Genomic DNA, 16781 nt, shown 5'->3' on the forward strand with positions numbered 1-16781 from the left:
ACAAGGAAAAGACATACATACTTCTTCTTCTTTCTTTCTTTCGACCATGTCCGATCCTAATAGGATCATATGGGCCTCCACAGAGTAGAGGTTTGTATTGACAGATTTTGTTTTTTACGAGAAATGGATGCCAGCCACTTGCTCAACCTATTAGGTCCATACCCTGACACACACAAATTGAAAAAACAATATGTGTACTTGCCAGACCCAGGATTCGAACCTGAGACCCACGGCAAAATGCGATGTATATTCATGTAAATGCGTGCGACTTAGTTGTCTGAAAACACATGAAATGAATATATACATATATAGAACATACTCGTGAAAAATCTTATAAATGCAATGTATGTTCATTTGGATGCTCGCGACGGAGTAATCTTCAAACGAATGTAAAGATACTTAATGGTGAATAACCTTTTAAAATAAATTGACTACCTATACGGAGCCTCGGCACAACATTATCGTAAAGTTCATAAAACGAAACAGGAGAAAAACCATTTGCGTGTGATCTATTTCATTTTAAATGTAAACAAATATGTCATTTAAAAACTCATAAACGTGATAATAATTAATAAGTACATAATAATTAATAAGTACTTCCGCAGTCTACTGAAACAAATTAAATCAAAACAAACATGCAACAACGGCGTAGCTAAACGCTAAAATCTCAGATATCGTTTGTTTTAATAGGGTCGTGAAACAATAACTTAGGCAACAATTTCTTTTTCAAGTAAATGGGTAACGTTTTTTATTCATCTTTACACGATTTAAGAATTAATACCCCCGTCGCCATCACGAAACAAATTGACGTGTTCACAGCTCGACTTTTACTCTCCGATTGCCAGCGAGTCCAAAATTTCGTCGCACCTATAGTTGATAATTATTTGCCGTTTCACTGAAGTATGCTCTTAACATCGATATGATACCCAAAAATATTCAACAGCGATAAGAAATAAAATAACCACGCTTTTCACTTTCCCGAATGTCTTCCATTACGCGGTTTTGCTCAAACCAACCATTTTCCTTATATTACAAAATCTAACATGTGTTTTTTTCTTTATTTCCAGGTTGTGCTTCGATACTCACAGTGACTGAACCAATGCATCGTTTCCCCCTCCTCTTACAATTAAATATTTATTTTTCAAAATCTCGCATCTTTCATGAGATCTTCTTTACCTACTTTCTGTTATTCGTTAAAGTCTCTCAAAATCTGATCGTAAAGTTTTTTCTCGATCAAGTATTTAATATTTAGACACATAGGTCAACCTGTGTTTCTAGTTTGGAATTTTTCAATAATATTAATCGTAATTTATATATAATTAAATATATAAGCATTAAAATATACGTACCTATCTAGTTATATGTAATGCGTCTATACAAAATATATTATATGCTTACACGTTTTTTACATTGGCTGTTCTTCAATGTTTGTTTCTATTAACCTTAATAAAATACATGTATGTATGTATATTTATGAACAATTCAAAATACATTCTGAAATTATCACACGTCGTTTGTCCACTTTTTATTCATTCAATGTTAATTATCGGTATTTAAGATGCTAATTATTGCAACAATAATGACATTTACAAAATTATTAAGTATATTTTTCTAAAGTAGTTAAATTTCACTTATAAAATAGTCTATCCGCTGTAAGAAGACGGTTAGCTAAATTGGACATGCTGTCCCTCTCATTTGACGTCTGTAACATCCATAATGCAGTGAATCAAGCGGTTTAACTATACAATATTTTATATACAACTTCCACTTCATGGCTTATTTTTTTCTTAATTTCTGCCATTGTCAGAACACAGCTCAAGAATACTAAACATAAAAAAAATAAAAGCAGTTAAGTAAGATGTTACATCGTGCTGACCAATGTTGATATTATATCGTCACTGTACAGGTCAATTGGTGTAACCCTCAAATTAATATCAAGTGAAAAAAAAAACTGTGGGCATGGGATTTACTTATTATTTTATTACAAATTGAGAGCTTTCTTTTATTGACACACCAGTGGTTCGCGTTTAGAAGGTTACAGCATTTGGCTGGAATATTTTTTATCAAGTTACTTAAAAAATAGTTTTGAATTATTTTGATATGAAATAAATTTTTTGGGATTTATGATAGGTACCTGGCAATAATTCCATTGCCATCCAAATGTTACTTCGGTGAGTGAATAGTGAGGGTTACGACAATTGACCTGTACAGTGACGATATAGGTACTACGTGTGACTGCACTAAATTCTTATCGACCGTTGCGCGAAGAAAATGTCAAAACGGGACAGCATGTTTATTCTCCCTAACTGTCATCCTACATCGTATCGAGTATAGTATAGTAACTTCTACTTTTATGTTCATTAATAGTTTTTTTTATGCCGTTACTAATTTCTTAAACCCTTTCCTAAATCCAGATCAGATCAAATGTGAAGTGAACACAGTTGAATTTAAATAATCTATAAAAAGAGTTGAATCGAAGATGTTCAACTTCATGAAAAAGGCTGGCGCGGCGGTGGGGGCGGTCGGTGCCAGCGGAGGGGAGGAAAGCACAGACAGGGAGGAGAAGGAGAGGAGGAAAAAGGAAAAGAAAGAGAGAAAGGAGAAACAGAAGAGGGACAGAGGGAATATGTCCACGGATGAGCTGCTCAGAATAGATGAGGTAAGAGTGAAACACCTGTGTTATCTACTTAATTATAGGTAAACTGGCTATTTTATGAGGTTATTCCGCTAAGTAAAAGGGTAGAGTCAACGATTGGGCGATCGCCGTAAGTAATCGTTATCCAATAGCAACTATTATAGTATGTACGCATTGATTGTCTTGATTGGTTGATAATAATATAATATGTTGTGTTGATAGTGTTAAACTTAGAACAAACCAAACAAATATTTTTAGGTTAGTTAGGTGGATACACTGGGTACAATATTTCTTCATAGTTTCTTAGTTAAAATACCACCTCACTGTTAACCGTTTGAGATTGTATTTGGATAAGCAAAAAGTTGCTGATTATATATTTTTGTTAAAATAATGAATTGAGTCAGGCGACTTTCATTATAAAAGAAAACGTCAACTTGACAGCATTTGCGATAGCAGCATGCAGCGAAACCTAATGTCACCGAGCCCCAATAAGCCCATAAGACATGCTGGCTTAACGGTTATACTTATAAGGATTGTTTACCCTTATTTCACACTATATGGTTTTAACCACAGAACAGATAATAAATAGAATACCGATAGGCTATATTCAATACGCCGCATCTTGATGCAGGGTTTTGAATGTGTGAGTGTCTACGAAAATGAAGTACGCATTATGCACGTGCAATAGTGTGTGCAATCCACCAACATTAAATGAGCGTAAATGCATAAACCGAGAGCAGTTTTCAGTATTCGACGTAAAACGTATTCTTGACACGTGTGTAAGTTTAACCCGGATTCTTCCTTACTCGAATCGGTTACTTGCTATCGCTTTACCCGTTATGTATTTCAGTTCCCACTATTTCTGAGTTCCCTGGTTTTAACCGTACGGAAAAAATCGAACGATAAAAATCCGAATCGGCAACACGGCATTGCACGCTTTCATATTAGACGGTTCTAAATCGTACAAACAGCATAACACTCAACCACAAACTGAGCTTGTGACGGAAAAAAACCGTGCATAAACCGTATATTGTGAAAAGAGCGTGAACTTGTTCCAATTCGGATTTTTACTGTTCGATGTTTGGTCGTACGGTCAAAACCGTATAATGTGAAACTAGCGCTAGTGTCCGTCTGAGTCGTCCGCGATGTCCTGTCTTTTAGGCAGCCGCGTCGGAAATTAGATAGTTACGACATTTTATCAGTGCTGCGGGTATTCAAGTGGCCACAGGTCTTGCGTGTTGTAGAATGCGAAGTGAACCAACCCGTCGAGGAAGCTGTTCGACAGTCAAATCATCCGGGTCACGATCCTCACTAATTAGGATGAGGTCGTGACAAAGAAGAAGAAAAAGTAATATTATTTTTGTCTAAATAATTTGTATATTTGGGGTTCAGACCCGAAACTCCCCAGCTCCCCTATTGTGTACGCGCCTGAAACCTTCGAACGACTCTACTGGTCAAGTTTTAATGTCTTTATCTGGAATGAAAGTTTAACCAAAGTAGTTTTACTTCTCTCAAATAGTTTCTACAACATCCCTCTGTCGGTCGTGACCTTATCCAACAAGTGCCATTAATTCGCTTCTTTCTAAGTAGTTTATATGTTCCAAGGCCTAATCCGTTCACTTTTGGACAGGTTCCGGAATATATATCCATATTTTATCATGTTAAAACGTCTAATAGTTATAGCAGTTTACAATGTTTACGTCATATTAGACAAAGATGAGCTAAAAACTCATTAGCTTTCGACCTATTATACAATTTGACTTTTCAAACTTGTCTTACATAATATTGTTGCATTGATTTATACCAGCCTGGTAATTATTCTTATCAGGCATGTCCAACTTATCCAGTATCAAAACGTGTAATGATTTACCACACTCTCTGCATGTCGTTCTTAAACTTGTTACTATCCGTCAATAAGAAATCTGCGATAACAGGAAGTCGCTGTAGTCGCATATAGAAGACTTCTCAGCGGTGTTGCCAGCTTTTCAAAGTGGAATTATAGTAGGTACAAAGCCTCCAAAATTATAGTATTTGGGGAAAAAATATAGTACGCGTTGTCATCTGTTGAAAATGTATAGGTTTTTTGTTTCTCAGAAAAAAATAACGGTACCTCTTCCGACTAAAAATGCTTACCGAAGAATTCAAGAAATTTCATTTTAAACCAAAGTCAAGGGATTTTTTTACGTTTTTGGAGCAATTTTTTCCAAGTTCTCTAAATCTTCTTATATTGCGAAATTCTAGTACTTTCCACCAATTTATCGAACGGAAATATTGAAATTTTAGTACTTTACATATTTTTTCCGGTATTCAAAATTATAGTATTTTGGGCGTATTATAGGTACCTGTTTTATATCGTACATAGTACGCGGACCAAAATTATAGTACAAATACTATAATTATAGTACGGTTGGCAACACTGCTTCGCAGTGACGTACCTGTCATCGCGGCAGTGCGTGTTAGAGGCGTGTTTAAATAATGAACCGGCTCTCTTTTTCGATGCAACCCCTTTTCTTCTTCGCAATAAACCAAACATTTACTAATAATAATTCTAACATCACTCCTAATCGTTTTAGACATATTATGTTTACTATAAAAAGCTTAAAATTACGTAAATTGATTGATCCGTACACCACGGGAGCATAAAATGAAATGCTAAAGTTGGGGGCGTTTCTCATTTTGAAAACGGAAGTGCGGTTAGCTGCACTGGATGGGATTGTTAGTTCACAGTTTTAACACGTGCACTAGAAGTTCTTGTTCGACAGTACGTATTTATATTTCAGCAAGGACACTAAGTGTAACAATTCCAAAAATACACTTTGATTATTTTCAACAAATAACCTGCACTATTTTAACTTCCCTTTTATAATATATTATGTAAGTATAAAGAAAAATTACATAAAAAGCGAAGTTGTTCCAATTACGATATTGGAAATTTGGCACCTGCAGTTGGGTGCTTCGTGTGAAGAACGATAACACATTTATGTACTTATAGGTTTAGGAGTTTGAAATTTTGTGTGACCATAGAAAACACGCTTTATAACAAAATGCCATCAAAATCTCAAAAGTGCAATTAGCTGGTTTGGAGATTAAGCAGTCGATATGTAGGAGCGGATTATTCATTTTATATTTCACATGCATCACATTTACATAGTTTTTTACAAGTATGCACATATGTAATAATAAATAATATTGACTCGATTGGCAAAATATGCGATCTTTTGATTCAATTATTGCTAACGGCAGGTAGGTACGGACAGGTAATTCGTTTTTTTGTCATCTGTTTTATTTATGTAATCGTACGTTCAAGTAATTTAAAGTAGATGTAGAATGTCTGTTAGACTCCGTAGCGAAGACTGAAAGATTATTTAACGATTAGGTATCCAGCTAACTTGTAAAAAATAATTTTAATACGAATTTGCTGAAATAATAAATAAAGTATTGCAATTGCCACACATAGCGGTGTTGCAAACTGTACTTTAATTATGCCTAGTACAATACTATCATCATCAGCCTGTATCTAATCTAGAAGTGAGTTGGAAATACTGTCACCAGTTTGTGTACTCAAGTCTCGGATGAAACTACCCATACTCAGTATGCGTGGCCCGATAAACTTATTCCAATATACTTGTGATGATATCATCGTGAGTCGCTGTTCTGTGCGCTCGCCAGTTGGTAGACTTTCAACACTATTGACATTAAATGCGCGCGAACGAGATAGCACTTGAATGTAGGTGTATTTTAATTTATTAGTCTATTGCATTCGAATGTATAAACAATAGGTCATAAATTTTGTGTAGCAGCACAGTGGTGAGATGACGCACAGGCTTAGGCTTGTTATAATTATGACCGCTCAAACCATGTTTAAAATTTAAAAAAAATCACTGTTATTCATTTTTGTTAACAAAAATATTATAACCTAACAGGAAAACAACTCATAAATTTAAAATGTGTTTAAAATTTTATAATAAATGGGACATTACGAAAAGCGTAGCTTAACGTATTTTTAGCGATTCTATTGAAGCCGATACACAGTTTGAGTTCCCTGAGCCGATACGTATTTCAAAAATACTAATAAGTATATATATATAACAGTTGAGTATGAGACTTTCGTCGCATACGCACGCCAAACGCCTCTGTATAGTATTCCAAATACTCTAGTATTTTGGAACAAGTTTCGATACTAAGTATTTTTGTATACTGGTAGTAAGTATACTTAGTCTTCAAAATCGACCAGTTTTTCCACCTCTAATCTAATCCACTGCCGGATGAAGGCCTCTCCAAGCTTATTCCACTTCTCTCGGTCCTGTGCGTTGCGTTGCCACGTACTTCCGCAGAACTTAATCATTTCATCGATCCAGCAGCCTCTAGGTCCACCTTGCGGATGTGATGTACCTCTTGGGTACCACTGGATGACGATTGTCACTTCTTCGAGCTGTGTCCAGCTAATACGCTTTTGAATAAAAATGTAACACAGTTAGGTATACTATAATTTTACGTCAAATATATAAAAAAAACACTATATTTTTGACGATTTCAATATAAATAATGTTCCGTGTACCTAATACATAGTTTTTTCATAAATACTATAGTTTTCACACATTATTTCTATTATAATCAGAAAAGAAGAGATGGCAACATTGACACATAGTACAAAACATTAACTTCTCTCTTTTTCGAACATGTCCGTCCCTTAGCTGGAGCATATGTACACCACGCTGCGCTTCCAAGAATACCTGTTGCTAGCCAGTCTCCTTGCTTCGTTCCAGGGCATATCAGCATTCCATAGCACCGTCGTATACACTATATATTATAACATATTATATAGTATTTAGCGGCCTTCCAGGACGCTGGAATCCAGCTGGCTTGGAACCAGGTTGATGTTCTCTTGTGACATTCGCAGCACGTGGCCGAGCCAGGTCCAACGTCTCTTCTTCACTCTGAGTGTAGTGAGAGATTGCTTGGTGCGTTCTCTTATCTCTTCGTTACTCCTAAAGTCATACCGCACACCCAGTATCCGTCGCAAACATCTGTTTTCGAAGCTCAGTATACGGTTGCTCTGAGCCTTCGTAAGGTGCCATGATTCGCTACCATAAAGCACCACCGTCAGAATGCAAGCGTCGAATAGGCGGCATTTGGTTTTGACCGATTACAATCGTGACTCCCAGATATTCCGCATCGAGTTGAATGTTGCTCCAGCCATTCCCATTCGGATAGCGAGCTCTTTCTGCAAAATGCCATCTCCCGTGATGTGTAGGTACATCCAGGTACTTGAAGCTGTCGACGCTCTCGATGTTTTGTCCGTCGCTAATCAGAGGGAAATCTGGATCAGGACAGGTGCTATTACACAAAACGTTGGTTTTCTTCGCGTCGATTTTCAAACCAACGCGAGATGAGTTGCTATACAACCCGTCGATTGTCTCTTGAATGCCCCCGATTGAGTTGTCGAATAGGACAGCGCATGGCCCCCACATCTTGAAGCAGGCCCCCAGGCCAAGATCTTTGGCGGGCCCACCTACCTATCGCTAAGGTTAAGGGCAGTGTGATGCTTTACAGCACTGTTTCCCAAATTTTACGCGGGAGTTATCATTTGAGGCGTCTAATTCCAAAAAGCGATAAGTCCACATTTGGTCAAAATCGAGAAAAAAATACGCACGTATTCTTTGTATAATTTTACACAATATGTATTGATCTAAAATTCCAAAACGCGACATAACCCTATGAAAAAAAATATTTTAAGTCTCGATTTATTACAAAAAGCGCCAAGTCCTTTTTTCATAATTATTTAAAGCTTGGTTGATTTCGCGCGTGTTTAAGTCAACCAATAAGGGAACGTTCAATATTGAAAAGGGCGTCTCCCATGCTGTAGCATCTGGTAAACTTATGACAGTGCCACGGAAATATGTGCCTTATGCGGGATAAATTAAAAAGTGAAGTATAAGTAGCGCGAAGTCCAATTTTATTTTGCCTATATTTATTACATTTAAGAGTTTATCGGCTGAAACAAATTGCCATTTGGTTCTGATTTCGATATAGAATACAACTGGGAAAAAAATCTCACGTTAAAACAAATAATTGAAGCTAGAAACATAAAAACGTTGTTTCCCGAAAATATTGAATTGTGGACTTGTCGCTTTTTGTAATTAGACGCCTCATTTAAGTACATCAATCATCATATCACATCAAATTGAAACATGCAACCACATATTTGATAATCTTGAAGACATAAAGTAGCGCCGCAGGCGACTTTATTTACTATTAGAGTAAATTTGCTGTGTGTTAATCTCACTAAGCTGGTCGACCCTCCACGCCGGGCCCCAAGACTAGAGCCCTGTCAGTCCCCCCCTTGTGGGGGCCATGGGACAGCGTCATCCGCGTATTCCAGGTCGTATGGCTTCACCGTGGGGGTAACAGGTATGCCTCGGTCGGGTGGAAGTCAATACCAAGTATTTAATTAATAAAGAGATACGACGAAAAATGAACGTTTTATTTTTCCCTTGGCTGTTCTGTTTTGTCACTGATCTGTTTCTTCATGTTCTGTCCCCTATCTATCGCTAAAGATAAAGGCAATGTGACGCTCTACAGTAGCGTTTTCCAAATGGTGTACGCGGTAAAATTAATGTGTATATTTAGTGTTTTTTGTATATTTGAATTCATCTATTTGAATTTTGGAGTTGTCGAGTATACACAATTAAAAATTCTATCGTACAACCACACAATTTTAAACAATAACATATGTTACCATAATAACAATATTATAAATAACAATGATACCATTTCATACCGACGATGATTGTCAATGTATCACCTATACCAGGGTTTCTTAACCTTTTTGTGCTGCGGCCCAAATTAAAATAATAGTTTTGGTTTAAAATTTAAACTCTAATTAATACATTCGGAAACACACATATTAATTATTAGAAAAAATCGGTGTGTGCGCGTTAGAAGTTATACTTCTTTGGCGTAACAAAACAAAACTTTTGATAAACTAGATTCTTTGACTAGCTCTTAATTATCTTGTTAAATTACACACTCAAGAAAAACGACCGCTTATTGGAACGCCGTTGGTTTATTCCTATACACTTTTATTACTAACTGACGTTTAATCGTTTGTTTACGAAAGGAATTGCAAATGGCCGACAATAATAAATTCGCTGCCTAAGCAACGGAATGATTCTAAACTATAATATTATACTGTATAATCGTGACGATTGCAGTATCATACTGTGGCGTAAAGGTGGTGCGTTCGGCTGATAACCGAACAATCGGTGGTTCGAATCCAATCGAGTGCGTTTTTTTCGTGTGAAAAAATAAACTAACTGTTACTTTTACATGTCACATGCTAAAAATACAGTCTGATCTGATTTCCCAAACGCGCCAAAAGAAGTATAACTTCAAAAAAAAGTATCAATATTAACGAAATTTGATTTCAATTCAGTCGCATATACTTATATAATATATTAGTTAATTTTGTGGTAATTAATTATGGCAGTGGCGAGGGGTGGAGATAGGCTGTTATGGTTCGACATAAATAGTACACAATAAAATTTGTCAGTCAAACCTACTTATTTGTTTTCATCGAACTTAAAATACAATTTGCAAGATTGTTCTGGTTAGTTTTTAAAATTCAATCAAACCCTGCATGAACCAAACCATAATAGTTTAAGTATGCCATGGCGACCCGATAAAATAGTGTAGGGTATATAGGTACATTTTTCAGTGATACTTATTTGTTTTCGTTGAATTAAGAATACGAATTGCAAATGGTGTTGGTTAGTTTTTTTAAATTCGCCCTGCCTACCAAAACCGTAATCGACAAAAAATATTCTTCTATCTAATAAATATCTAAAATTGACAAGATGACCGAATATTTTTTGGCCAGTATCTACTATGGCTTGGACTGGGCAGAGTTTTAAAAACTATCAAACACTATCTACACATGAAAGTTGAAGTGAAAACAGATATTCTCTACTCGGATCTTAACAGCCTACCTCCACCCTTTGCCACTGAGGTATTGTGCAGGTGGCATAATTCGTAAAGAAAAATGTGGTGTTCCTGAATGCTGCATTCGTACCTAAATCCTATGAATTATTCAAAAACTATTATGGTACTTTCTAAAGAACTTGTCAATCTATATGACATATTGTGATAAACACCTTCATAAAATACGATGCACTAATTTAAATCTGACTTGTGGAATGTGGAATGAAGAATGTGCTCCAACATTTGTATTGGAACAGATGTTTACAAAATATTTGTACCAATAATTCAAGTATAATATTGACAGCACAGGTGTATCTTGGTTTTGACTAGGCATTAGTGTTATCTTCGGGGATGTGTATGTAATGAAATGTAAACGTTTATTGTTTTATAAACAGACGTATTGTTCTTGAAGTGTTCATTTTGTGTACTTACTGAATGCCATTGGCCGTTATAAACATAATCTTATCTATTATTGTAAATGGTGGCATTTTATCGCTGATGTGATTATTCTTACCATAAAAGTGTCATTAAATGCGCGTTAACACCACTATTATGTCTGCTGTCACCGTTCATTTCGACCTTGAAACAATTAAACATTTAAAACAGCATTCTGATTCCTCTTCTTTCTTCCGCAGGTTCGGCGCTCCTTGAAACTGCGAGGTCGACGAAAAGAGAAAGAGAAGTTGCCATCCGGCATAACGGCCGACTACAGCGATTTCTTCGCGGAGCTGAACCGAGACTCCAACTATTCCAATTATCCTCTGGTAACGGAGGGTGAAGAAGGAAGCCAAAACCAAATACCGGGTGGAAGAGGCGCTTCTGGTGTGTGGAGAGAGGGACTTCAGTCAGACAGTTCAGAAGCTTCCCTTAACTCTTTGAACAATCCAAATGGGTTACCGAGACAAGCTCCAAGTCTTCCTCCTCTACCGCCTAGACCTCCTAAGAGAGGAATCCTTAAAGGTCCTCGGTTAAGCAATTCGAATCTGTTGGCGATGGTCGATGGACCGAATTCTGGGTCGGCTGCACCCGATGCTCAAGCGAATGGACAGGACAGTAATGTTTTGATGCAGAACACTTTGCTCAACGAAGTAATAGCGTATCAAAATTTGCCGGCTCCTCGCAATGGCACAGCTACTCCGAATGATGATCTGCAGAATTTGACACCAAACTTTACTAAGAAGGTCATCCATAGTCCCGTGGACGGCGCGAGGAATAACTACTACAACAGTTATGGATCACCACCACCGATTACCATCACAAATTATACTGATAACGACAATGGAAACAGAGAAAATGGAAACAGTATTCCTTGTGTTACTTCCGCTTCTCCGAGTGCAGATTCTTTGACTGACACCACGACAAACTCTTCCTTTGCCACACCACCCTTTTCAATGTCTCCGACTGGAGATTCTGAAGGATTCCATCGCTGGTCCAGCAATTTGGAAGGCACCCATCTTCCATTGCCGGAGATTTCTCCTGCGGACTTACCTCCTCCGAGAGTTCTCACGATACGTCGACAAAAAGCCCCAAGAAACGACTTCGGCTTCAGCTTGCGGCGCGCCATGATTGTCGAGAGAAGTTTCTCTGAGAATGGAGCGGCAGTTTCTTCTGACGAAGAACGAGACGGCGTGAAGATGAAGGCCGTCATTTTCGCAGAACCTGGCGCTCTGTCTCAGGGTCACGAGACAGGACTCCTACCTGGTGATAGACTCTTGGAAGTGAACGGTGTTTGTGTGGACGATAAAAGCAGAGAAGAGATCATCGAGATGATCAAAGGCAGTCAGGACTTCGTCACCGTAAAGGTGAGTTATCGTTTTGTTATCTTTTATTAATTTAACAGGAATTTATAGGCGGGTACGTAAGAGTTAATATGTATTTAGATAAGCTTGTTTTTTATCATTTCTTGGAATTTTGTGATTGTGTATGTACTTGTTGTGTGCGTTGTTTATATGTTATCTTATCACAGTCTCTAGCAGTATGTATTATCAGGATGCCTGAATGATATCGTATCAATTTTACTAATTATTATCGCCAATCTATTCTGTTATCTTAATTAAATATACTTAAGTATTGTATTGTTGTTTTTATTTAATAAAACGCAATTTTTTATTTGTAGTACTTATTCCACTTTTAATCAAGAGATTAGGACCGGTTTCGTCCGCCTCAGAAGGACATTTTTAACTCTTGAAAATGTCCCTCTGAGGCGGACAAAACCGGTCCTAATCTCTTGATTAAAAGTGGAATAAGTACTACAAAAAAAATGCGTTTTATTAAATAAAAACAACAATACAATGCAGTTCCGCCATGAATTGACAGTTAACAAAATAAAAGAAACTTAAGTATTGATTTTATAACATTAGTTAGGTACCTACCTACTGAATATTATACATAATTTAAAAAAATCTCATTCATATACCTACACACTAGAAAAAATCATTTTGTAGAAAAATAATTACAAGATAAAAAGAACTTTTTATGTACAACGTTTTTAATTATTCTGTTGAATTATTATGCTCAAACTTGTATTTGATATAAAGTAAATAAAAAATAAACAAACAAACAATTAATATAGAATACTGAAATATCATTTTGACATTTCATTTTGATTTCCATAGTAACGCACGTATATATTAATAATTTAGTTCCTAGGACCACCCTCTTAGCAACCAATAATAGTCTTTTAATTTTTACTGATTTTTCTGAAATAACTTTCCACACAAAACAGAATTAACTGAAAATGAATTCAATTCTGCTCGAAGATGGCTAAAAGTATTAAAAGAATGCATTGGCACCGTGTTCTGATATATTCTAAAAGTTTCAAATGTCTAGCTAGTCGGGAAGTTAGTTAAAATTGATTGCAAGATTTGTAATGGACAAACAACCACCGGACAAACAAGAATACGAGCTAATAAAAACGTTGTAAAATACGACACCCAACGGGACTTGAACCTGTATCTGGTGGATTCGCACCAGTATGCTTTTCCAATTAAGCTATGGGAATCTTATTGAATCATGACAATTTTAACTAGTAGTTTTTACATGAAATGCTTATCGAATTGCGTTATAATGTTGGCTATCGGTTTTAGTGTAAGTATTAAATTAAGGTATGTATCAATTAATTCCTTAATTACTAACCGACGTCGCGGATCATTCCATTATATAGTTTTATAACGTACTTATACTTGCTGATAATTTAATAAACTATTTCTTTTATTCAACGAATAAGACACAAGATTTCAGAATGTAACATTTTGAATCCAGCAGATACAGGCTCAAGTCCCGTCGTGTGTCGTATTATTTTTTACAAAATGTTATTTTCTAGTGTGTATATGCAAGAGATGTTTTTAAATTATGTAGAGGTATTCAGTATAATAGAATGTTATATTATGAAATCTTGTGTCTTATTCGTTGAATTAAAATATTAGTTACATAAACCCACCATTTTTCAACCAAGAAATGATCTTATTTTGAAGTATTTAGTCATTTACACTAATAAAACTACGATGGTAAAGAAGAAACTTGATTAACCTTACATGGAATATTAAATTTAAATCCTGATTGGGGATTAGGTAGGTACCTACCATGCGTTAGACTGCAGTGGTTCCCAAAGTTGACTGGGCTCCGACCCACCTAACAAAAATTTTATTATTATGAATATTCTAAATTTAAATAAGACCCACTATTGCCAAAATAAGTGAATGAGTGGTTATCGCTTTAACATTTTAAGGCGGCTTCAACAAAAAACATTAATTTAGGTAAGTGGAAAATCTTTCAATAATTTTGCTTGAAGAGTTCTAAAAAATCGGTTGAAACATCTATTTAAACACATTTATGAGAAAAATGAGCAAATAGCCTAAAGCAGTGGTTCCCAAAGTTGACTGGGCTCCGACCCATCTAACAAAAAATTCCAATCTTGGGACCCACCTCTTAGCTGGCTTAGAGAAAAGAGGGCATACATATTGGTAATGCTCAGATTCCCTAGTGGCGAGTCATGGAACTACTTAATGCTGTCTTATTTGTTCTAATTGAAATTAAAAAAATATTATATAAGTTACCAATATGAATGAAAGACTGTTGAAATAAGAAACACAACTTAAATAAAAAAAAAATATTACTTAAATACCTACACCTGCAAGGTTTTTTTACAAAGTTATTTCAATGGGAAGGATGTAATATTTGTTTCTTATTTTTCTTCATTACAGTTTTAGCACCAACTTCAACTTTAGTTACTTTTAATCGCAGTGAGTTTGATATATCATATATCCAATTTATTTCGGTATTTAATTTTAATGTTAACCATAGCCGAAAATCCGACCTCACATAGATATTAGGTAGTTAAGAGGAGGAGGACTTTCATAGGTTCATCGAACAGGCAAGGATAATTATTATCAGCAACTGAGAGCCAGATTTTCGTTAACTGTTTACGATTGAAACTATTTTTGAGATACGAGGCATATACAGCATTTTCATTAATATTAACGAAATGGGAAACAATATTTGTTGAAGATTTCATATTCAACAATTTACGTTGAAAAAAGTCTACTGGCTTGTTTTTATCGTTGGAATGCTTTGTTTCCATATGAGGCGTCAACCTACTTGAGCGCATGCTTTCGTTCTCTAATATTATATCGTAGCAAATCATACAGTGGCGAGGGCCCACTCAATATTCGCTCGCGACCCATAGTTTGGGAAACCATGCGTTAGAGTATTTGCATTAATTTAGTCATTACTTTAAGGGGGACATGCTCGGCGTAGGTCAAAATGGAGCTTTTATTGCATTTTCAAACCATGATCCTGGACATTCCTTAAACGTTTTAGATAATCTATTTATATAATTTTGAAGCCTTATTATCCTTTATATTTATTTTAAAGATTTGATGACTGCATAAAGTATTTTTATTACATAAAATAGTATTCTTTTAAACCTCTCGCTCTAATGTTTTAGAATATAGTCATATTTCGGTACATGAATGTGCAGTGGTGTTGAGATTTCCTACATTTATTAATTTTTAAACGCATTTATAAAACCATCAGTATAATTTATATCGACATTATTATAGTGAAATATTTACGATAAAAAATTATATTGATAATCTCTGTGATCAAAAAAATTGACAAGAATTGGGCATTTTACTATTCAAAAAATGGGCAAGATTAACACATTTGAAGATAATTCTAAAGATACTAATTATAAGCTATGTCTTTGACCATTCAAGTGTAATAAACATCCTTCGAATAATGATTGCTTTATAATAATTATTGACCTAACCGATTTTTTGATGATTTGTAAGATAGGTGACTATTTCAATTAAATCATGTTTGTATAATGTATACAAAATTAAAATGATAAATTGATTTATTTATAACATTTTTTACATTTATTAATTTTTAAACGCATTTATAAAACCAATAGTATAATTTATGACGAGATAATTTTAGTAAAATATTCACGATAAAAAATTATATTGATAATCTCTGTGATCCCAAATTTGACAAGAATTAGGCATTTTATTATTCAAAAAATCGGCAAGATTAACACATTTGAAGATAATTCTAAAGATACTAATTATTAGCTATGTCTTTGACCATTCAAGTTTGATAAACATCCTACGAATATTGATTGCTTTATAATAATTATTGACCTAAGAATAAGGTAGTGTTTTTTTGAAATACGCCATTTCTTTTGGCATTCCCCAGTGGTTAAGCTACAACATACGGCCATAGCCATAAATTGACAAACTATAATTAAAGTAGGGAGTAAAATGATGTTAACGCGCGTGTTTGAACATGTACCTAACCGAATTTTTTTTATTTTTTTTAAACGGTATATGTTCAAACACGCACGTCAATCTATAGGCGCGACGAAATTTTGGACTCGCTGGCACTCGGAAAGCGAACGTCGAGGTGTGATTACGTCAATTTGTTTCGTGATGGCGACGGGGGTATTAATTCTTAAATCGTGTTGAGATCACTAAAAAAGTTACCCATTTACTTTTAAAAGAAATCATGTCAATGAATATATTTTTATTATTACTAATAGAACATACGTTAAAGTGCCCACCACCACCCGTCATATATGCACAGCCGTGGATATGCACGGCCGCTTTCTATGACGCTTTAAACGTGTCTTAAACATGTCAATGAATATAATATTATTATTGTTAGT

At 35.4% G+C, this 16781-nt stretch overlaps 2 protein-coding genes across 3 annotated transcripts in view; both read left to right on the forward strand.

Moving 5' to 3' along the window:
- wkd (TBC1 domain family member whacked) overlaps positions 1-16781 on the forward strand; it is a 422625-nt gene that overhangs the window by 280109 nt on the left and 125735 nt on the right. The window lies entirely within an intron of this gene.
- The window catches only part of Mhcl (Myosin heavy chain-like), a 477652-nt gene that overhangs the window by 31532 nt on the left and 429339 nt on the right, over positions 1-16781 (forward strand). The window contains exons 2-3 of one of the 2 annotated variants that reach the window (XM_085950232.1): positions 1068-2659; positions 11251-12417. In XM_085950232.1, the coding sequence (XP_085806358.1) occupies positions 2480-2659; positions 11251-12417 (1347 nt within the window). In that variant the 5' untranslated portion in view covers positions 1068-2479. The remainder of the gene's footprint in view (positions 1-1067; positions 2660-11250; positions 12418-16781) is intronic. The other variant, XM_085950231.1, reaches the window with a different exon arrangement.

This window comes from Rhyacophila brunnea, unplaced genomic scaffold, assembly GCF_057557595.1.
Source record: "Rhyacophila brunnea isolate RB1 unplaced genomic scaffold, BYU_Rbru_1.0 scaffold_23, whole genome shotgun sequence".
Taxonomy (NCBI): Eukaryota; Metazoa; Arthropoda; class Insecta; order Trichoptera; family Rhyacophilidae; genus Rhyacophila; species Rhyacophila brunnea.